The 22,048-nt window shown below is 39.8% G+C and overlaps 3 protein-coding genes across 4 annotated transcripts; 1 reads left to right on the forward strand and 2 right to left on the reverse strand.

The window, feature by feature from the left end:
* Nucleotides 1-258: 258 nt before the first annotated feature.
* On the reverse strand, nucleotides 259-7,479 carry cacul1 (CDK2 associated cullin domain 1). Its single transcript, XM_042502777.1, has 8 exons — nucleotides 7,017-7,479; nucleotides 6,724-6,850; nucleotides 5,369-5,471; nucleotides 5,182-5,277; nucleotides 4,950-5,052; nucleotides 4,632-4,721; nucleotides 4,123-4,261; nucleotides 259-3,329 (listed from the first exon to the last, which is right to left on the reverse strand). Exons 1-8 carry the CDS (start codon nucleotides 7,336-7,338, stop codon nucleotides 3,290-3,292), a joined length of 1,020 nt encoding a protein of 339 aa, XP_042358711.1. The 5' UTR covers nucleotides 7,339-7,479; the 3' UTR covers nucleotides 259-3,289.
* Nucleotides 7,480-9,140: 1,661 nt separating this feature from the next.
* sirt1 (sirtuin 1) lies at nucleotides 9,141-14,774 on the reverse strand. The gene is made up of 9 exons (XM_042502730.1): nucleotides 14,289-14,774; nucleotides 12,986-13,108; nucleotides 12,595-12,830; nucleotides 12,341-12,493; nucleotides 11,614-11,761; nucleotides 11,442-11,521; nucleotides 10,396-10,579; nucleotides 9,744-10,271; nucleotides 9,141-9,510 (listed from the first exon to the last, which is right to left on the reverse strand). The coding sequence occupies exons 1-9, from the start codon at nucleotides 14,707-14,709 to the stop codon at nucleotides 9,221-9,223; spliced, it is 2,163 nt and encodes a 720-aa protein (XP_042358664.1). The 5' UTR covers nucleotides 14,710-14,774; the 3' UTR covers nucleotides 9,141-9,220.
* A 941-nt stretch (nucleotides 14,775-15,715) lies between these two features.
* dnajc12 (DnaJ (Hsp40) homolog, subfamily C, member 12) lies at nucleotides 15,716-19,275 on the forward strand. 2 transcript variants are annotated; one of them, XM_042502360.1, is made up of 6 exons: nucleotides 15,716-15,774; nucleotides 15,892-16,103; nucleotides 16,735-16,813; nucleotides 17,010-17,149; nucleotides 17,256-17,400; nucleotides 18,837-19,275. In XM_042502360.1, the coding sequence occupies exons 2-6, from the start codon at nucleotides 16,026-16,028 to the stop codon at nucleotides 18,917-18,919; spliced, it is 525 nt and encodes a 174-aa protein (XP_042358294.1). In that variant the 5' UTR covers nucleotides 15,716-15,774; nucleotides 15,892-16,025; the 3' UTR covers nucleotides 18,920-19,275. The 2 variants fall into 2 exon arrangements, with proteins under 2 accessions (XP_042358294.1, XP_042358295.1); XM_042502361.1 differs by having other exon boundaries at nucleotides 15,739-15,778.
* Nucleotides 19,276-22,048: the final 2,773 nt, after the last annotated feature.

Below are 22,048 nucleotides of genomic sequence, written 5' to 3' on the forward strand. Positions count from 1 at the left end.
CTGGCCCATGTGTCTGGGTGGTGTCCCAGCTCATTGGCCAGGGGGGGCATGCTGTAAAGGGATTCCTCCTCCAGTGGTCCGTCAGAGACCCTCCATCCCACAGAATTAGAAACCCCTGGTTGAGCCTCCCAGACACTAATGTTAACACAGCAGATTAACAGTGATAATCAATTTTCAAAGCACTTATGTTGCGTGACGTACACTGTTAAAAAAAAGTGCTGGTAGTAAAAACAGAAAAAGGAGTGCTTGATTGGATTCAAGAATTTTATTGGTTTTGGAAAACAGATTTTTTTTTTTTTTGCGACAGATTTCTGAAACAGCATTTAAGCCAAGTGGAAGTTTATTCACAGTTGTTTTAACATGGAGATTTTTTGCAGCATGTTAGAAAGTTACTCAGCAAGTAACATACATCCAGTGTTTGGCATCTGCAATGACTCTGACTTCATCATTATCCCTACTAATTGTAGAGACTGACATTTGTCAAGATTCAGATTTAAAATCTTGAACAGTGAAAAACAAAATCACCTCCATGCCCCATGAATAATGAAATTAGTTTGAAAAATGATGAGAACCATTTCCAAGGCCCACAGATGGAGACGAAAAAGCAAGCCTGAGCATCTATTATACACTTAAAACAGTGTAAGACCTTGTATCAAATACTTCTATTCAAGTGAATCATTTAACAAAAATGCATCTGTGACAAAAGCTAGTGTACACCGACCGCTATGCAAAGACCAAAAACTATTTACATCACTAATACTCTATACATGTTAGGCATGTTGGGAACATTTTTGCACAAGTACGCCAGACTCAAGCCAAACGACATTTGCATATCTTTTTCTTTTTGGCTTAGGTGGTATCAGGGCATTACGGTACAGCAGGCTGCTTAGAAATCCAGAGGGTATGACTTTTAATACTATCAAAAAAGAGATGCTCATCTTTCTATTAAACTGAAAAGGAGATGCTGTATTGAGGCATTGTATTGTAGTGCACAGCATGTGCCACCAGAGGTCAGCATCTATTGGTGGAACAGGCAGCTGGGCTGAGAAATATGGTGACTCAATGGTAGGAATGGCATTACAGTACTATTAAAAAGCCCCCCACTGACAGCAGAGACCGCAGGGAATAACGGAATAAAGAAAAAGCATATTTTCCTCCAATTTTGTGAATGATGTCAACCAAACCAGAGTTGGTGATTTTTGGAACAACAGAGAGAATTACCAAGACGGTTTTAGTGAGTTTTATTTTTTCTGTTTGTGTGTTTTGTAGTCATTTGTACCCCTTTTTCACCAACGTTAAACTAGTTCTGTTCTGGTTCCCATGCCTAATTTTGAACTGTTTAGAGTATTTTGAACAAAAATAAAAAACGGAAAGACAGAGCTCGGAACTAGAAAAAAACAAGCATCTGTAATAACAGAACAAAAGTTCATTGCTAATTGATGTAATCGATATTGCTTGTACTGTTTATTTCCAGTGTGCATTGTGCAAAACGATCCATTGATGCCTCATCCTTGATGACAATGGTTCCACTCAAAACTGGTGGAAATGAGCGCTGGTTCCCTAGAAAGCATGCTTGGAACCATTCAGGTTCAGGTTCCAAGAATCCTGAATGGAACCAGTTTAAGAACCAGAGCGTCTTTGGTGGAAAAGGGGTATCAGTGATCATTCCACATTTGGCGGTTCTTGTGGGTCCATGAACGCAGCATAAGCAAACTTTTCTTAACTTTTTATTTTTTTTCCTCTGAAGCAGTTAGAGGAGTTTTGAGCCACGGGATGGACTATTGAGAAAAGAACTGTTTGATTATCACAATCAACATTTCCTTTTGATCAGTTTGTGGTTGGATCACTCAGATGTGATGAGATGAGTGATAGATTAGAGGAACAGCTTTTGCAGATGCGAGTGAAAGCAAACTTCCTTCTGCTGCTTATACACAGTTAGACCCAGCGCTGGGCTGCAGTGTGTGTAGTTTCCATGGGAATGCAGCTGTTTCATCCTAAGAGGGTTGGACAAAACTACATGAACTAATGAAAGGTTATGTTTGACTTTCACTGAGCTTGGCATTGTGCAGCTCCGTCTATGCCTAGAGTGCATTCTGCTGCGGGAGAGAAAGAGACAGCAAGAGAGAGAGAGGCAGCTCCAAAACTACAAAATCTATATGTGGCGGCAGTTGCTGATGTTGTGGCAGTGCGCCACAAACACATTAATGTGTAGGAAAACCCTGAAAAGCGGTATATACCGTATACCTTAGGAAGTTGTGAGACATCGATACCGCCCAAGTCTAATTCTTTACATCAGATTAATGAAGTGTCAGGTTTGATATATTTACAGTTTAGGAACAATTTAGTCGCCGAACAAACTTAAGTCAAATTGTCTAACACTATTCTGTGGTTTTTTTAAGCCTTCTGACAAATAATGTAATGTCCTACATGGCAATCCCTGCCAATCCTACATGCAAGGCAAAACAAGTAATATTTAAAGTTAGAATTTGACTTGAGCATAACAAACAACCAAAGCTCAAAATATGTTAGTATAAAAAAATGAAATGGCTCAGTGACTCAGACAACATACAACATTAACAATGTCAGCTTGAATCCAATGCGATATATATAAAAGGAAAAAAAAAAATGCAAATCCTCTTTGGCGTAACGGGAAAATACAATCCGGTTTACCAATGCAGTAAAGGCAACATGAAGAAGAGAATCAGAGTTGAGGTCGATGACTTAGTTCCCATTTGTTCTCGTTTCTTTCTGCACTCGTCTGAGCTGAGCAAAGCCAGTGGGTTACAGACACAGTGGGTGACGCTGAGGGAGTTGTAGAATTATCACATGGACAGTATTGTTAGCAGCAATAGAAAGTCTTGATTAGCCCAGTCTATCAAAAAGACACTTCCATGTTAAAGGTTAGGAATGAACTCATCAGCCTATCCGTCGTTTGGATATCCGATCAGAAGGCACCGTGAAGGCACTCTTCAAATGAGGAGAACATGAAGAAACCCAACTCAGCGCACACAGCATCCCATTAATACTGAAGCTGGATGCATCATAATCACAGAGGAAAGCACCATAATGGAAGTCTGTGTGCTTGTTTTTTAGAGCAGTGAGATTAGGCTTCTGCTCAGCAACCCAACATCGAGCTCTCTTTGTTGTTCACAGTGTTTTAGGACTTTGAGTCGATGATGAAACTGACACATTGTCAACATTGTACCTAGTGCAGTGAGCCAACGTGTGATAAAGATGTAGGAGGCACAGTAATAGTTCTGCAACGAGTGTGGTGGCGGCAGCTCTGCTATCAGGAGTCATCGCTGGCCCGCTTGCGAGACTGGTCACCTCTGGAAAACAAAAACACATCCCATCAGTGACTTAAAGGTCCAGTGTGTAGGATTTAGGGGGATATATGTGCAGAAATGGCATAAAACAGCAAATTTCTTGTCCTTAGTGTACAGTCATCTAAGAATACTTTTTTTCAGTTAACTTACAGCTGCTTATATCTACGCAAGGAGCGGGTCCTTGTTCACAGAGTTCACCATGTTGCACGGCCAGCTACTAATAATCAATATCGGCCCTGAAAAACCAATATTGGTTGAACTCTAATATAAGGGCATTCCTGTCTTCATGTCAGCCACTGTAGTTTGCAGTCTCTCCGTTTTAATCAGCGGGTCCGTTTGTCTTGGAGAGGAAGAGACCTCTGCGGATAATTTGGCGACAGGTAAAAACCTCCTGAGCGTCTGAATCTTAAGTTATCTGACAAAACTGGTGGTTGTACATTAACGGGCTCTGGGCTAGCGGCCTATCGACAGCGTAGTTGAAACACCGATTTGTAACTTGAAACTGCTTTATTCTGTGTTTTTACCATTTTTAATCACATGGTATATTTGTTTTGGAGAGGAAAAGAGCTCTGCGGATAATTTGCCGGTGAAAGACTCCGAAATAATGAACACTGAAGGAATTCCAGCCAGCAATTAACATTTGGCACATGGGACATGTTTCAGCTGGTTGCAATCTGCGATCCTCACCACTAGATGCCACTAAATACTACACACTGCTCCTTTAAAGCAAATCTTAAAACCAAAAGCTGTGTCTATATTATATGAATCTCTGAGCTTAAAGCCTCAGAAAACTGACCGTGGGAATCCGTTTAAGGAGAGCTCCATCTGTAACTTCTGGTCGTGAGCAGCGTAGTCGGGCAGTAGAGACTCCACAGCAGGAGGGTTGATTTGGGGAATAAACCCAGAGAAGAGATCCGGAGCTAACTGGGCCCAGTCTGGAAGAAGAAAAAAGGGTAGAAAATGAGCACATCCATAAAACAATGAGAAAGGTGCTGGACCTTTCTAAGTACAAGCAAAAAAAGGTCTGCACATTGAGCTACTGGCTCAATAAAAGCTGCAAGGGGGGCTAAGTGTGCGGACCTTTCTCTGTTGTTTCCAAGTCTAGAGGAGGAAATCAAAAATTTGTGAAGCAGAAGAACATGTGCAGTGCAGCTTATTCTGGAGGAAATAAACCATTGTGTCTGTTTTGTGTGTTTTAGCGGAGGCAAAAAGATTACATTAGCTTGCAGTAGGGATGCACTTAAATCATTTTAAGACAGAGAAGGCTTTCTAACAGCAGAACGGGTGATAATGAACGCAGCTCACCTGGTCGGAGGCTGTAGAGGCCTTTAACCACACTGGCCATTGTAGAAGGCTGCACTTGAAACGGCATGGAATGAGCTTTGATAAGAAGAGCTGAACAAGGATATCAGAAACAGAAATATTTCACGTTATTTGCGTTAACAAGGAATGAAAGTCTTCTGTCTGTCCCCATGTCCTGTATTAAATATCCTCTGCTTTCCAGAAGACAATTTTATGTGACGTCTTATGTGAAGTGAAGTTTTTCAGGTTCCCAGATACGAGCAGAACACTTATCAAATCTCAAATAAGCCACTGGGGCGTCAAATATTACAATACACTCACGCATCAGTGTGTTCACGTGTATTTCTGCGACGTGATCGGCGAACAGCTTCATCAGATCCTCTCTCAGGTCTCTGTTCAGCTTTGACTCGATGTAGAACTTATTCTAAAAACATTGAAAATGAAAAAAAGAGAGAAGACTACTTGAAACTGAGTGCAAGTGACGCACCTTAGCACAAGCTCTGTTCTGTCTTTACGTCCAATATTATATATATAAAACAAAACAGATGCCTACCAAGTACATAAACACAGGAACTATGCATTGGAGAGAAGCTGTGTATTGCGTCAGAGCAACATTAAAGTTCTCAATAAAGTTCTCAGGTGGGCTGGCCTGGAAAACAACAATAATAAAAGTGTTAGTCAGTATTATAGTTTCTATATGGGCTGTATATGATAATTTCCTTGTATTTGGATTTGCTTACTTGTAGATGGGTGGAGACCTGTTGCAGGTGATTTGTTATTTTTAACGTTAGATCATTGTAGAGCAGCTCAGAGTGCTGCTGACAAACACACTTATAGACGTAACTGGGGAGAAAAAAGCAAAGGAGAAACACAGAAATACAGAATTTCAGTTTAATGAGATGCACATGGCTGATGTAGTACCCAAGATCTGACTTGGTCCTGAGACCGGTCTCAAGACCACTTTATGAAGGTCTTGTCTTGGACTTGAACACACTGTTGCTGCATCTTGTCTCACCTGTGAACAAAGAGGCCAAGGTCACAAGTGCGGGAATAACACTAAATTGCCTGTGCAAAAACAAGTGTTGTATACAGATGGATAACTTCATTTCAACTTCTTAACATTTGTTTGTATTTGTTTGCTAATGGAAAACAAGGGGAAATTCCTACATATAAAATTCATTTCTTCAATGCCTTTTGATTATTTTATCAAGACATTTGACATGGTACATTTAAACATGCATACATATAACCTGTATACACGCACAGAAATGTGTTAAGAGGAATGTTTATTTGTTTTCTGAGGGTGTTTTTGGATCTGTCAGATAAATTTGTGGAGTCCCTATGGTTTGCATGTACCACATTTTATCTTAAGTGTGTCGTGCAGTGGGGACTCTGCATGACACACACGCACTGGTCTAGTCTTGACTCGGTCTTTCCCAGCCTTGATCTTGGCATGGGTGGATCATGAGAAAATGGGCCCCTCGGCACAGATATGCAAAGGGCCCTACCTCACCTCCCCTACATATGAGTTAGACCCTCAGACTTTGTGGTGATTTTGCATCTTTCTGTGGTTTTGTATCTCACTGTGGTCATTTTGAGGCTTTTTTTTTGTTGTTTTGTGGCTTTTTGTAGTTGTTTGGGCTTCTGTGAGGTAATTGTATGTCCCCTTTTAGGTTAATTATTATCTTTTTGTTATTTTGCTTTTCTTTGCAGTTGTTTTGTATCTCTTTGTAGTTGTTTTCCCAAATTTGTAGTTGTTTTCGGTCTCTTTGCAGTTCTTTTGCATCTCTGTAGTCTTTTTGAGTTTCTCCCTGGTCAGTCTGTGTACATTTGAGTAACATTTTACAAGTGAAGGCCATGGGGCTCCCTGACACTTTCGGCCCCTGAGCCTGTGCCTGGTATGCCTGTTCAGTAATCCATCCATAGGTCTTGGTCTTGACTCAGTCTCAAGACACTCTGGCCTTGGTCCTGTCTTGGTCTCAGTTTAGGTGGTCTGAACAACAACACTGCCTTATGGGGCTCCTCATGGCAACATATATCACATACTGTATGGAAATCTGCTCCAGCTGAGGTGTGCATTTACATATTGTCTTACCTGTATATTTGTGCATAAGAAACAGAGATGTGGTCTGTTGGATTCTGGATCAGCAGACGGTCTATGGCCTTCTCCAGGTTTGGCCAGTGGTTTTTCCGGTAGTCTTCTACAGCCATTGCATTCAGAACTGAGTGGAAAAAGAAAAACTGGTCAGGTTTAAAATGACCTGTTACATCAGGCACATGATGGTGAAAACCATCAGGCCTACAGACCGGTGGGAGCATCAGTGTTGCAGCAGGCCGAGCTGCTGAGTGACTGAAGGATATCAGGGCCTGCTGTCACAGTCAACTTACGGAACTTGGAAGTAGAATCGAGGGTGAATTTTCCCTCAGCGGCGGCTGGAGGAGCGGAGCAGTCAGTCTCGCTGACTTCGCTGCTCTCGCTGCTTGAATCCGAGTCCATGCACTTTGACCCCCCAGTGCTGCCGGATCTCAGCTTCCCTCGTCGACTGCCTGGTTCTCCTCCCGGCACCGGTGGGCAGGCAGGCTGCGGGACCGCCGCTCCATCCGACAGTTGGCTACTCAGATACGTGCGGACTTTACTGCCGCTGCTCGCACAATAGTTGTGGTTGTGGTCGTCTTTCATGTCCAAACTGTCATCTTCCATGGCCTCCATTTTTACAACTGGTCCTGTGTGATGAAGCCTGGCGGTCACTACTTAAACATTTCAGATAACAATTAAGAATACAGACAGAAACTGTCAGGCGTCTCTAGTGGTGTCCATCTCGGTTTTTCTGTTGTTAACAGGACTTTACGACACATCGTATTACGGGACAGCGGAGAGAACAGGGAAATGTAGTTCCAAAGACTCGAGCTGAATAAATAAAGTTCCTATACCAGATTTACCTTTAATGTTACTCACATGGACCCTGTACACGTGTTCAAAGACTTTATATTCATGAGTCACTGATAAGAGGCGGACAAGTTTGACATTACAGCTAAATTAAAGGTCGAAAACTCGTACTATTGTCATGCGCATGCGCAAACTGGGAACGTTTAGTTAAAGGGCCTCCCGCAAAGTTATCATCTAATTATTAATATTAAATCCTCACATATTGTACTGTACTGCTGTCTCGGAATATATCAGTGTTAACATGTAGCTAAGTCGTTCTCTCGTTGGCACCCTCTCAATCGAGTCCCATACTCTCTGAGACCTTTATAAAGTGAAACTACTCATAGGCACTAGATGGCGCAGCATTCACGTCTGCACCCTTATGGTTTTGATTATGGTCTGCACCATCAATGCAGATATTCATATATGTGTGAAATAACAGAAGTGAGTTGTAAGTTTCCATTCTTCTTTTTTTTTTACTGAGAACCCCAGAAGAGATAACAACTATAAGCATGTAAAAAAAAATCTTATTATCTTAAACTGTAAACAAATCATTACCATGTAAATGTTATGTTCTGTTGGTGGAGACCTTTATCAAACACATTGGCTCAAAAATGTCTACCAACACTTAATCTTTACAGGCAGCGGACTTCGTCTGGATAATGAATGCAACTTTAAACTCTATGAAAAGTGACATGGGCAACAAAACCGCTTTTGTAAGAAGGAAAAAAGTGCCATTTTTCAATGTGAACTCATTGAATATATTCCTAAGGCTTAATATTACAACTTAACTTCTTACAGATATAAACTATCACCTACTCTTTGATGAGTATGTCTCACATCAGAGTATAAAAATAAGAGGCTTGACCATAAAAAGTAGCTGCCACATGTCAGAAGGAACACCTTTTCAATAGTTATATTTTTTTCCCCCAAGATTCAAATGACAGATTAAACATACAAAGCTTATGACAACATAGGAGCGTGTTGATAAAGTGTTCTTTGGTCTAAAATTAAAGAGTACTGTTCTTTTTCTCAAGCTTTTACCCCTCGTGAAAGGGCAGAGCTGAACGTTTATATTGCAAGATAGACAATGTGTTCAAGTAAACCATCTAAAGATTTATGTGTCTGAAACTCATAGTACCCACTATTTAGCAGGCAGTAGGCTTACATATTTACACGTTTCCCAGTGGTAACATGAACCAACTCCAAAACACATTAGACCACAGCTGACTTCACACTATGGACTGAGACATCTGAAGTCTTTGCTCGTAATGAATGCAATTTAAGATTTAAAGCTGAAGCTAGTGTTGCATTCACTGTACACTGCAGTGGATGTCTCAAAAGAATAATTTCTCAAAATATAAATGATAATGAGATGAGCACATGGAAAAAAAATCTACTGCATTCTATTTAGTAAGTAGTATACAGTATGAAGTTTCAGACACAATGCATGTGACCAAACTGGGCACAGGAAAAAACAAACAACTTGCTGTGTATTCATACAAAGTTGTCACGCAATTTCAGCTTTATATATGTTTGGTATATTTTTGACTTGAGTCAAAAATATACCAAACATATATATATATGTATATATATATATATATATATACATATATATATATATATAAAAAGACAGTTAGTGCTTTGTCGACCCAGTTCTTTACATTTAAAGGTGTGTGGTGCTCGGAGTCTTTTCATTAGTATTGTTTGTCTGCGCACTCGACGAGGCCTCGTTGGCTAAAGTGAGTTGTGTTGTGTCTCTGAGGCATGTCTCTCCATCTGCTGCAAGTGTGTCGGCGTCCTCGGGCTCGCTGTCTTCTTCCACCCCATCTGCGCTGCATTCAGACTCGTCGCTGTCACTCCCACAGGAGCTTGACATCTCGTCTTCAGAGTCAGAGTAAACTTCAGCGCCGTGGAAGATATAGTGATTTGGTGTTTGAAAGAGGTACTGGCCCGCTGTGGGAAATAATACAAATAATTAATAATAAGTGCTGAAATTAATATCTGAAGAAGATTTCCAATCATTTATAATTACGTGGATTAACATTAATTTTCCTGCTGCAGAAAGAAAAAATATTGTAAAGGAAAGGTTTGATTGATATGATGAATGGGTTCAAAATATATTCACACAAAAAATTTAGTACACTTGTTAATTACAGTGAACAGTATTACTATCGTCTAACGCTTACTCTCAAGTCGTTTGCTGATTGGACTTCTGTTGATTCGACTCATCCAGCATCGTCTACGAAATTCAAGATTGGAGGTTTGGCTCTTTACTTCAGCTGTCTCCTCTTTTGGTGCGTCTTCTGCTGGTAACTCAGAAGGCTCAGCCGTCCCCTCACTGGGACACTGGGCATTTGGACAAGGCTCTGGAGGTGTAACATTATTACCAGCTGTGTCTGTGACATTCGGACGTTCTGTCTCCTCTGAAGGCTTAGTTACTGAGTCTGTACTGTGCTGCTTCTGCTCCTCCTGAGCTGCATCGCCGGAAGCAGTCAAGGCCTCACTTGGTGGCTGTTCTGGTAACCGAGGGGGTTTCTCTGTGATCTCAGTGAGTCTTACAGTGTTGTAGCAGAGCTGCTCAAAGTCTCCACCCAACCGGTGACAGAGCTCGTTGACAATGACATCACAGTCCCCAAGTAGCTCCACGTCAAAGTTGAGGTGAGGCAGCTGCTCCCTGTTGATCAGGACCTGAGGCACTTCATGAGGAATGGAGTCTGGACAGGATCAAGACAAGTTACTGATTGTATGTTTGGGCTGATTGCAGGCACAACAGATACAGATTGGTAGTTGCATACATTGTGCTGCAAACAGAAATACATTCTTCAAAACAAAACATACTTGGGATGAGGGCAACTGGTCGGACTTTAAGCGAGGAGCCGATGACAATCAAGAGGTCCACTTCGTCTTTATCCTGCTTCATGGCTCTGTGGAACATTTCTGGAAGATTCTCTCCAAAGAAGACTATGTCAGGTTTCATGATTGCCAGGGGAATATCTGGACACCGTCGACAACGAGGGACAACCTAGAGGATGAATTTATGTTATTAGCATTATGGTAAACACTGTTCAATTTACACGCTACAATCCCATTTAAGGGGAGGTGAATGACATTTCAAAAAGCTTTTTTATTAATTTCTAACTTGGATGACGCAACCTACAATATGTTCACTGTAATTAATACAATACCACCATTACTAAAATTTCCTTTAAAATTGATTGTAGCGTTAACGACACTGATTGAAGCAATATGTTAACTGCTGTATGTCTGGACAATACTGATGATTATCAATATGTTGTCGTTACGTGAGAAAAAAAGCACTACTAGAGCGATTCCAAAACGTTTTCTACTGTGTGACTCCTTAAAAGGCAAACCAATAAGTTGCTTGATGGGCATCAACTGACTTCTCTGACAAGGAAAATTACAGATGGAACTCTGAACATTAATAGCTCCATTTAAACAGATGATGCAAAGCAATACAGCAATTTATGACGGTTATTTCTTACGCTTGTATTTGACAACACAGTGAAAAGGATCAATTCATATTTAGTTTTACTGCGATTGCTCCTCAATGTCTGCCCCACTCCTGGAATGGTACCATCACAGTTTTGGAACCAGTGCTCATACCCTGTGTATGGGATTCACAGGATCTTTTCCGTGAAAGTGAATGTACTCACATCAGCTTCTTTGGACCGTGAACAACTGTTCAAGAGAAGTTGCTTGTTGAGTATTTTCATGCAATGACCATGAAACGCGGGATGCTGTTACTTTTGGACAACTCTGTTTATGCATTTTCATGCATATAGTTGCAGATGTTGCCTAACACGTAATGTTTGCAATAGTGTCCAACATGTGCTGTCTTGGATCAGTTTGTAATTGATAATTACCTGGTTAAAGATGTCTTCCCTTACAGCTTCACAATCCACTTTGTATTTACAGACGAGACAGGATGCAGTTGCAAACGACCCTGAAAGAAAAGTTCTTCATAAATCTCACCATCACCATGGACAGACCTATATATAAAACAGCCAAGATCCATCTCTTAGCTGCATCACTTACCATGACACTGGATAATCCGCTGTACTCCAGCCACTTGTTCTAACGTGTCAATGTTTTGTGTGTAATTGCGCAGCAGCTTCCCCTGCTTATCCAGCATAGATATGAATTTGTGACAGGGCGAAGGCTGAAACTGACCAGGGTAGATCTCCTGTAACAAAGAGGATGCAATCAACACTTGCAGACAATATATAAACACTTGTAAACAATATACAAAGCTTCCTATAATCATGCATATCACCATATATTGGCTGGAAAACTGGAACAATCTTTTAAAATCTTTGTTACTGCTTAAAGGGTGGGCTTAGTCTTGTAATACAATCTGGATTGTCATATGCCAACTGAATAAAAATGTAGCCCGTTAGCCGATTGACAAGGTAGAAAATTTAAGAGTCTTATGCTAGATTTACCTTACACAAGTTCTGAGTCTTCTTTTAAAACACAATGTAAACATATAGGTTTCTGCACACATGGGTTTTGTGCACCATATAATACATTACAAGCTTTTGTTCATATATCTCCTTCATGTAAAGGACACGTATGTCATCTATGTGCTCAAGGGTTAACGCTGCATGATAGTGATAGTATGTGTGTGAACCACAAAACTGGAAGTTAAGGGTTACAGTGTAGAAGATATGTTGCACAGTGCAAAACTGATCTTTTAATAATTTTTAGATGTATTATTACCAACTTAAATTTGCACAAAAGTAAGTGGACACATTGAACAAACCTTAGCAAACTTGAAAAAGGGTCTTGGGTCCCGTCTGAAGTACTCAATGTCAAACATAGCTTGAGGGTCCGGAAGATCAGGGAAATCTACAGCAAGCCGTGCATAAATTCCATCTCTGGAGCGAAAGTCTGGTATTCCACAGGAAACAGACACCTACAAAAAAAAGTAAACACTCACTCTGACTTAATGGAATGAACGTTGGTAATGTGAATAAACACGTGGCAATACTGTATAATATTAATGTAAATGCATACCCCAGCACCAGTCAGCACAAGGATCCTTTTACTTTCATGGAGTAATCTGACCACATCTTCTAAGGTGTTAATATCCTTCCGCTTCTTTCTTTTAGGAGGCTCTGAGATGTTGATGATGATCTGCCACAATGTCATGTCGTCTAAATCTGGTGGGAGGACAGTCTCAGGCAGCAAATCCCTCAGAATGGTCCTCGGATCGGTCTCTCTGATGTGTTGCTGGATGAAACTGTAGGAACCTGACCGAGACCACAACATCTCAGCATGACTTGTATTCTTCAATGTCTATGCTGTTCCACTGCCAGCAATTATAAGGTAGTAACTGAAGAATTAACTGAAGCTGTTGCAGGCAAAGTTTTTGCTGAATGCAACACAAAGTCACATAACTAGTTACCTATTTGGGGTCGAGGTGCCCAGTCGCTGGAGCTGGCATGTGATGATCTGTCATCGTCCTCGTTGATGTGCTCCGGCGTGACAGCCATACCGTTGGAGGGGAGATCACCATGTCCAAGGAAATCTGAGGACATAGAAGTTTGTAAAATTAACAAATAAAAGTAGAGACCAGAGGTGTCTATCTCTAATAACCACTTGGATCATTTACAATCAATGTCTATGACAACAACCTCAGTGTAATAAAGTAAACGTATGTGAGCGCTAGTTGAAAAGACACCTAAACTAGTGTTGTGTCAAAGAGTGTTTCCCACAAATATGCATTTCCCCCCACCTAATTCTGACCAAAACCCTTCTAAGGAACTGTACTTTATTCAGAGGAAGGGGGTGGCTGGGGTGTAACTGTTTTTTTTTTTTACTTGACCCTCCCCAAATTTACAAATTATTTTCCTAATTTTCCTCCCTCAACCATAAATAACCCCAATTTTTTCATATTCACACCAAACCTAGGCAGTATTGTATCCAATGCAACAAGCAAACAGTGGAGGCAATAGTTATTGCCAAAACAAACAACTAGTTTTTTAAACAAAATGCAAATCCTCCTTAAAAATAATTTGTTAAAGGACCATTGGAAAGTTTGATTTTCTGCTTTTTCAGTTCCTGGCTTTGGTAAATGGTGTGATTTTGCAGAATTGTAAAGAAAAAAAATCAAAAAATCAAAAAATAAATACACAATTCAACAATTTTAAGTTGTATGTTCCTCCCCTAAGCCAAACTAAAAAACAAACAAGTCCTTCGCCCATACTTTTTTTAATGCTTTACCCGTTTTGCACCACCCTTTCCCATCTCATGGATAACAAACAGCTCCTTACCCTAACCACCGAGAAAAAAGGCTTACATTAATAGGTGGGAGACACTATTAAATGGGGAAACGTATTTCGGCACAACCCCGGCTAACAAATGCGTTAAATGTTGATGTTGATGTTAAGCGGCTATGAAAGTTTAGTGCCGTAAAGGAACGAGTTAAATCCCCACACACCGAGTCACAGACGTCAGGCTGTTTTCTCTTTCGTTTTTAGTTTTCACCCAAAAAAAGTTAAAGTTGCCGGGAAGTAATGTTTCACATACCTTAACATCCATAAATTTGAGTTTATTGTTAGCTAGTTTAAGTTTCCTAACATTAACTTCTGTAACATTACTTACGTTAGCTTAACACGCCGGTTAAGTTGGTAAAACAAGCACTGCCCACCATAACTTAAGTCGCTTAAATACCTAAAGCGCTGTTAAATGTCCGTCTCTTTACGTACCAGCAGCCTCCTCAGTTGTCCCTAATACAGCGCTGTCGTCTGGTTTCACTACTGGTTTGTGCGACTCGGAAACCAGCAGTCTCAGTCCATTGTTGTCTCCGCCTGGCGCTGCTGGGGCCTGCTCTACCGCCATCACCGGCTTCGCTTCCTTCTCCGCTGGCTGCGCACAATCCACCGCCGCCTCCCAGCTCCCCGTATCCCCGGAGGCGCGTGAGAATTGGTCTGCTTTAGCGACTTTAAATCCGTGGTTAGTCACCGGACTGATTTTCGACTTTTTCGCGGCAGGTTCTTCCATATCGGAGGCGCCTGAAAAGGCCGTTCCGAGACGAGTCTCTTCGTCCGCCATCTTCAGCCCGCAGAGCCGCTGAGCAGATCCTTCCTCGCGGACAGCTGTCTCATTTGCATAGCGCACGTGACGCATTCTCCACCAGTAGTCACGGCTGGAACGTCCCCTTTTTACGTCGATGACGTAAAACCATAACAAAATATTGCTGCCTTCAAACACCGTCAGAGGAATTTGAGCGAGTGATAAAACTCATTACTGTCCACACAAAGTTCCGTATAAAACCAAAACGCAGGCGTCAAACGCATGAAAATAGCAAATGAGCCATACAAATCTGCAAGAGCGTTTGTATTACACGTTGACGTTTTAACTAAAACCTTAATTAGGTCTATATGCATCCTGCAAAATTACCCTGTTCATTTTGCCACATACAGCACAGTGCAAGATTTATGATACCTTAAACTTTGTTATTTATGGAACGTTATAATGATCATACAAATTTAATTCTCAGTAGTCTCTTGACTAAAATACAACCAGAACATAGCCTACAAAAAAAATGCGTCAACAAGATTAAAAATGCAAATATTTCAGATTATAACAACTTCAACAGGCTAAAGTATTTAGTGTCACCCCTCTCTCCACTTAGCGTTTCTTGAACTTCATTGAAGAAGAAGAAGGTAGAAGGTAGATGTGTTGGTCTTTTTTTTAAAACCAAGTTTAAAACACTAAGTTGCATTTAAGACATGCCCAAAGCTTAGCTTTGATTGTTTGAGCTACCTTTTGTTATGATTATACAATTCCATGTTTCACATTAAATAATGACTCTTGAGTGTGAAGAAGCCAGTTTGTTCTGGCTTTTTGGTTTAAATGCATTGCATATGTTCTCAGTATCCCTTTTTTTGTAGAAAAGACAAAGAATACATATATATACATATATACATATGTCCTCACTACAACTTCTTTGTTAAAAAAAATCTTTGGTGGTCTAAGACTTTTGCACAGTACTGTCCACTACATGATATGTCGCCTAGTCATCTAAACACGAATTTAATATATTTGTTTTCTAATTACTGAAGGCTGTCTTGGTCTTTATTCCATGCCACCATTAATACTGGAATTTGCGGGCTGAGTGAGGTATTTTATTTTAGACACTTGAATGCATCACACGTCATATGGAGAGAAGGGATCGCTGTATATTTCCCAGTGAGTGAGTAGAGATCCCCCTTGACAGTTTTAACTATTTTTTTTGTTGTTGCTGTTTTTCGATGAATTAGCCAAAGACAGAGATCAGACAAAATAAAAGAAAAACTTTATTGTCAGGGAGTGACCCACAGCGGCAGCGAGGGGGAGCCCATAAGCAACCTTTGAACCGCACATCTGTGATCCAGGATAGCGGACAGTCCAGCAGCTCCGTGACGAGAAGAAACCACACGCACATTTCATAACAGATCTGTATGGAGGCTATTTTGAATTGCAAACCAGAGGACTTGGAGGATTACTACGGGTTATTAGGATGTGATGAATTGTCATCGGTGAGTTCAAGCCACTGGGTTTAAGGATCAGCCTATTTGCTGGGTGAAATAATGGTTATGTGGATCTACAAACCAAAAACATGCTGCTTTAAGAGTTCAGAAGTGAAAGATAATGTAGAATACGTGATTAACGACAGCCGATCTGTCCCACCTGTAAGTGGTTCAACCAAAAGACAGATGAATTATTCTGCGTATGCTCCAGTGTTTAGACTGAACCAGAGACCTGTTGATGCTTCAGCAAAAGATGTCAGAGCAACGAGTCGTGCGTCATCCAGCGTCTGTGTAGTCTGTGTCACAGTAATTGTACTAGATAATTAATAGCATGACAACATAATGAGGACGTCAAAATCTTCATTGCCTGTAGCAGAACTAAGATCAACACTTGTGACACACGACATGAGCAGTGAGGCCTCACAATAGACTGATAAATATTATTTACATACAAGACATAAAATAGACCAAGTTCAGAAAATCGCTTGGTATACTTCCTTCATATATTCATGAGATTTAAATTGTCCTGTGGCCACACAAATTGAATAAATCTAAAATAAGTGACTGATTACCGAATCTGAAATGTTGAGATTGGCGAAAATACTTTATTTATTTAACCTTTTGTTTTGATTCTTGGCAGACTGAGCAGATTCTCAACGAATACAAGATCCGAGCCTTGGCATGTCACCCAGACAAACACCTAGATAATCCAAGAGCAGGTAAATATGTAACTTTTTTTTTTTTTTTTTTATCACCTGTTTAATGATTTCTTACTTTCTTATTCTGCAAACATTTAATGCCTCTCTCTGATGTCTTGACTTCAAAGCAAATTATGTTAATGTAGAGCTGTTTAAAAATATGCAAAGAAGGGGATAATTATTTCTTAGTCCCTGATATATTCTTTCTGTCTGACAGTGGCAGATTTCCAAAAGCTGCAGGAAGCCAAAGAGGTTTTATGCAATGAAACCAAAAGAAAAAACTACGACCACTGGAAAAGAAGTGGAGTTAATATTCCATTTCATGACTGGCAAGCCTTGAATGACTCTGTAAAAACTGTATGTAATGTCTCGACTTTGTTATATTAAAAAAAAATAAAATGAAAAAAAAAATAGTCTGTTTAACGGAGAAAGCCTGGTGATACGTTTGGTCGTCTGTTTGCAGTCAATGCACTGGGCTGTGAGAAATAAGAAGGAGCCAATGCTGGAGGCCTCAAATGCAGAAACTCCTGTCACTTCCCAAGCAGAGGACCATCACGCTGAGCAGGAAACACAGAGGATGTCGTCATGTGACGCCATGCCATCCTCAAGTAAGTGGATTACAAAATGTACAAAATAGAAACACGATTTATTTTGTTGCATGTTGCATCTGAAGTGCAAAACATAAAATCTCAACAACAAAAAAAAAACTCCAAAGAACGAACACGGTTGCCAGTTAAATCGCGGTTTTCACCTGTGCCTCTAGCATCTCTGTTTTTGTAGCATGGGTAACAGAGTTCACACTGGCTTTTCAGAATTAGTACCTCTTCCATTCACATAGTTACATTATGTTTTGACCTAAAAGTTACACCAGAGAGGCACATAATCAGGGTGTCTACAGGTATCAGGTGCTTAAATTTGATGCTTTTAAAGACAATTTAATGTTGATTTTTAACACAATTTTAGACTGATTTTTTGCACAAATCTTTTTTTTTTGTTCAAGCATTAGGTTCAGGTCAAGCTCTTCTTGCGTGAAAGGAAATGTGGTTATTAGAGTGAGTAGGTTAATCTAAATTTTGACAGGCAAGTCAGGTTTGTAACATCTGAAATGTGGACTTTCACGTCGAAGAGCTTGACTTATTTTGACAGGAAGATATTAAAAGAAATTGAAAGATAAAATGAAATTAGATAATATGTTGTGACAATTAATACCTCCGAAATTCAAATTTAAGAGAATTTGACAGTTTTAAGGCATAATACTACCAAATTTAATTGAAGACATTTTTAGACTTTTTAAGGGCCTGCAGATACCCTGATGATACTCAGAGGAGCACTGTGGGTGACTTAAAATGAAAACTTTTGGCTACTTAATTGCCTCTCTGATGTGAAATAATGGCCATTGAATATTAAAAAACAAATAAACATTGGTACTCATTAAACAGGGCTGCAACCCCCTTTTTGTGCCCTTCAAGGCAACCACATTAATGCACTTCAGTCTTAAAGTTGGACAAAAAAACCAAAAAAAACAAAACAGGAACGTATGAACAGCTTTTATCAGCTTGGTTTGTGGGACAGTGTTCATTTTTTATGAATTTCATCCAGTGTTCAGCATCACTCCCCAAGCACCCCGGGTGTACCCACTAAAAAACCAGCCCCTGCCTGCTGGAAACACCAAACAAAAACCATGTGCACAAATAGCAATAAAATACTGCATTTCCATAGTAACTCTGTATCCAACCAGCTCCCTTTTTTAATGCAAAATAAGTTATGAACTCGTAGAAAATTGTCCAAAATTTGAAGTCTATTGTAACAAGATACTTTTTCATATGTGTATTGTTACTGTTAAATGACACATCTTTTCTGTAGGAAATGAAACAATGATCATGTGTGTATTACATTATAAAATGTTATGCTTACTGTATTCCATCAGCGGGTCTGAACTGTTTCTATGCCCTTCATTATAACCTATGTACCTAAGAGGAGCATGTATTGTTTTCACAGGGGCTAAATCCTTTAAAACTGACTGACTTTTGTCATCATTGTGCAGGTGATTACTGCCATCGACGTTTCCGTTGGGCGGCTGACTCCCCATCCAGTCTGCTTCAAAAGTTTAGAAATTATGAAATATAAATGTATCAGCAGCTCAATTATGTTGAAATGTTTGTGTTTTGTCTTGTTGTCCTTGTTCAGCTGTGACCCTGTTACTTGTGGAGTCAGTTTATGTTACTATAGCCTCGCCTCGCCGTCACTTAACTCGTTCCATAAAATGGAAATTGTTAGCTTTAAATATGTCCATTGTAAGTGACAAATACTTTGTCAAACAAAAATCAAAATGTTGCATATGAGATTATATGAATAATTTTATTTTGTTATAAGTTTGCTGAGATGTGATCATGCCTGATACTGGAGTACCTTTGATGCTGTAGCCGTATTTTTGTGTCACTGTCAAGTTCATCATGGTGGGACCATAAAATTGAAGCATCCCATATTGTTTGTCTTGCATGTATTATTTGTGTATTATTTAAAGGTTGGCTCCATTCTTACAATGTCACTCAGTCTCTTATTGTTAACCATCTTCAAATGTTAATTAGAAAAAAGTAAGTGAATGAGATCAGGTGAGATAACGCAAAAACTGGATCAAAGGCTGTAAACAATAAAGAAGATGGCAAACAAGAACAAAATATGCACAAAAAACAGATTTTAATTAAAAAGTAGATTAGGTCTGGTTAATGATCGAGGACAACTGATATGTTTTCTCACCTTACCGAGCTTATCTACATTCTGCAAGGCTGAAGTAAGTAATTACTTTGCAGTATCTGCATCTTATATTTTATGTAAAGGCACTTCACAATCATAGTCCACCCACACGTCTTCACTTGTTTCCTATTGAGACCTCTTCTCCCCTCTGTTAATTTTGCCATACCTGTTGCTGCGGGACAGTTTTATACCCCATCATTGTTATGACTTAATTGTTGCTACAGCTTTAAACGGCCAGGTTTAAAGTTAAGACAACAATATTCCTCTCTAAATGATTGTTGAGTAGAAATTTGAAGTATTTTTAAAGTAAAGCACAAGTACTGAAATGCTACCCAAGTATAGTGCTTAAATAAATGTGCTTAGTTACTTTCCACCCCTGATCTACAGAATTCACTTTAATACGAACACAAACTATTATATTACATGCTGTAAAATTAGACTTTTTTTTGCAATTTTGACTTTCGTGACCTACTCCAATATGTATCCAGCTGCATGAGAACTTTTTGAAATCCGTTAGATGTTTTCAAACCACACCAAAAGAAGAAAACAAAAAATTATCATATGCAGAGTGGATGTGACATATCTATTAGTGTTCTTTGAGCAAGATAAATAAATTAATAAACAACAAAAAAAATAAAGTAAATAATAATTTGCCTGAAATTGATAATCCGGGTAAAGATCACTTTGTAATCTGGGACACTTAAGATAGTCTTTAAAAAATTGCTTGTGCATAATAGAGTTTTAATAAAAAATTAATTCAATATCATTCTTTATTGTAAAACCTTTTTAAAAGTAGACCTAGTAGTCGGATTTAAACTATAAGCTTGCAAACAGTCCACATTGGCTCATATTTTCCCTTTCTTCCACAGTCTCACCCTCTCTTTTCCTGACAGTGTGGTGCCATTATAATCTGTAATACATTTTATTCAGTTAACCATCAGCCATGGATATTCATCATATTTTAGCTGACTAACGTCTCCCACATTTGATGTCCTACACCATGAACAACTGCAAAATACTCTGTCTGTTGTCCTTTGGCATTAGACTTTTAAACCTTGAATGGCTCCCTGAATATATGTTTTCCCCGTCTGAGGGAGTTAAACGATGGTCTCATTTTTCCCAAAGCGTGAAGTCCCACATTCTCAGTCATATTTGTGACATCCATGCTGAACCTATAGTAAAAGTCCTGTCAACTAGATTTCAATAAAACAGGGAATAAACAAACAGGAGTTTAGCTGACTAACGTTACGCAGTATCCCATTTGACCTGAATTTAAGCAGCTTTTTGTTTGTGTAAAGCAGCCACTGAGATCATTTTGTCTTTCAGTGAATAAACTTCATCAGGTGGTTAAAATACTGAGCAGTCGGCCTGCAGCTGTTTATGCCGCCAGATGCCGCTGTGTATTTTAATGACGTCATGTTTATTAAAGGCCAAAATCTCTGTGAATGCAGTGTTTCCTCGCCGGGTGCGGTGGCGCGCGCCTGTAATCCAAGTCACCGGGAGGCTGAGGCTGGCGGACCGTTTGAGCTCAGGAGCTCTGAGCTGCAGCGGACTATGCCGATCGGGTGTCCGCACTAAGTTCGGTATCGATATGGTGCTCCTGGGGGAGCCCGGGATCGCCAGGTCGTCTAAGGAGGGGTGCACCGGCCCAGGTCGGAAACGGAGCAGGTCAAAACCCCCGTGCCGCTCAGTAGTGGGATCGCGCCTGTGAATAGACGCTGTAGTTCAGCCTGAGTAAGACAGCGGGACCCAGTCTTTTTATTGTCTTTCTACTGTTAAACACACAGCTGAGACAACATATACGATCAACAGCAGTGTTTTTATGTGTTACAGCAGTTTAATCATTGACTCTTTATTTCCTTATTCTTTTGGAAACCCTCAGAAAGCAGTTCTGTTTGTTTGTCCGGCAGCGCCTCCACCTGGAGGAGAGGCGCAACGACCATCAATCACACCAGAGTCCATGCAGCAGCACAGACAGGCCACAGCCAGACAACAGGTTTTAATTTCAACAAGTCACTGGACTTGGTGGAAAGAAACAATTTACAACATTAGAGCACTTTTTCCCAACAGTGTGTACGCGTGACAATCTTTTTCGCCTGATTTTCAGTTGGATCCCTAATGACATTTTGGCAAGAACATTCCACTCAAAAAACCCGATTTGTTAATAATTGGCAAGAACATTCCACTCAAAAAATCCGATTTGTTAATAATATGTATATATATATATATTTTTAATAAAAAATTCTCCAACAATAAACATCATCCAATTAATTTCCCCAATATTTTAGCTGAAACTTATATTCATGAAATAAAATAACAGAATACACCACTATACCACTCCACAAAAAAATCGGTTCTAGATACATATCTTAAAACAATACCAATCTTAAAGATATTTAATAGAAAATTAGCCATTTGTGTCTATTCTATTTTATTATCCTGTAACTTGCTGCCTCATTATTTCATTTTTATTTTTATGTATTGACCACTAAAAGTACTGTT

This window comes from Plectropomus leopardus, chromosome 15 (assembly GCF_008729295.1).
Source record: "Plectropomus leopardus isolate mb chromosome 15, YSFRI_Pleo_2.0, whole genome shotgun sequence".
Taxonomy (NCBI): Eukaryota; Metazoa; Chordata; class Actinopteri; order Perciformes; family Serranidae; genus Plectropomus; species Plectropomus leopardus.

Excerpts from the sequence above, each read along its gene's own strand:
- cacul1 (XM_042502777.1), bottom strand. The coding sequence starts at position 7,338 with ATGGAGGCCATGGAAGATGACAGTTTGGACATGAAAGACGACCACAAC. Across the intron at positions 6,851-7,016 it reads CGATTCTACTTCCAAGTTCC|TTCTGAATGCAATGGCTGTA; the intron begins GTAAGTTGACTG and ends TTTTCCACTCAG. Across the intron at positions 3,330-4,122 it reads TCCTTAAACGGATTCCCACG|AGGTGACCAGTCTCGCAAGC; the intron begins GTCAGTTTTCTG and ends TTTGTTTTCCAG.
- sirt1 (XM_042502730.1), bottom strand. The coding sequence starts at position 14,709 with ATGCGTCACGTGCGCTATGCAAATGAGACAGCTGTCCGCGAGGAAGGA. Across the intron at positions 13,109-14,288 it reads GACAACTGAGGAGGCTGCTG|ATTTCCTTGGACATGGTGAT; the intron begins GTACGTAAAGAG and ends CTATGTCCTCAG. Across the intron at positions 10,272-10,395 it reads ACCAGTTGCCCTCATCCCAA|ACTCCATTCCTCATGAAGTG; the intron begins GTATGTTTTGTT and ends GATCCTGTCCAG.
- dnajc12 (XM_042502360.1), top strand. The coding sequence starts at position 16,026 with ATGGAGGCTATTTTGAATTGCAAACCAGAGGACTTGGAGGATTACTAC. Across the intron at positions 16,104-16,734 it reads GATGTGATGAATTGTCATCG|ACTGAGCAGATTCTCAACGA; the intron begins GTGAGTTCAAGC and ends GATTCTTGGCAG. Across the intron at positions 17,150-17,255 it reads TGAATGACTCTGTAAAAACT|TCAATGCACTGGGCTGTGAG; the intron begins GTATGTAATGTC and ends GTCTGTTTGCAG.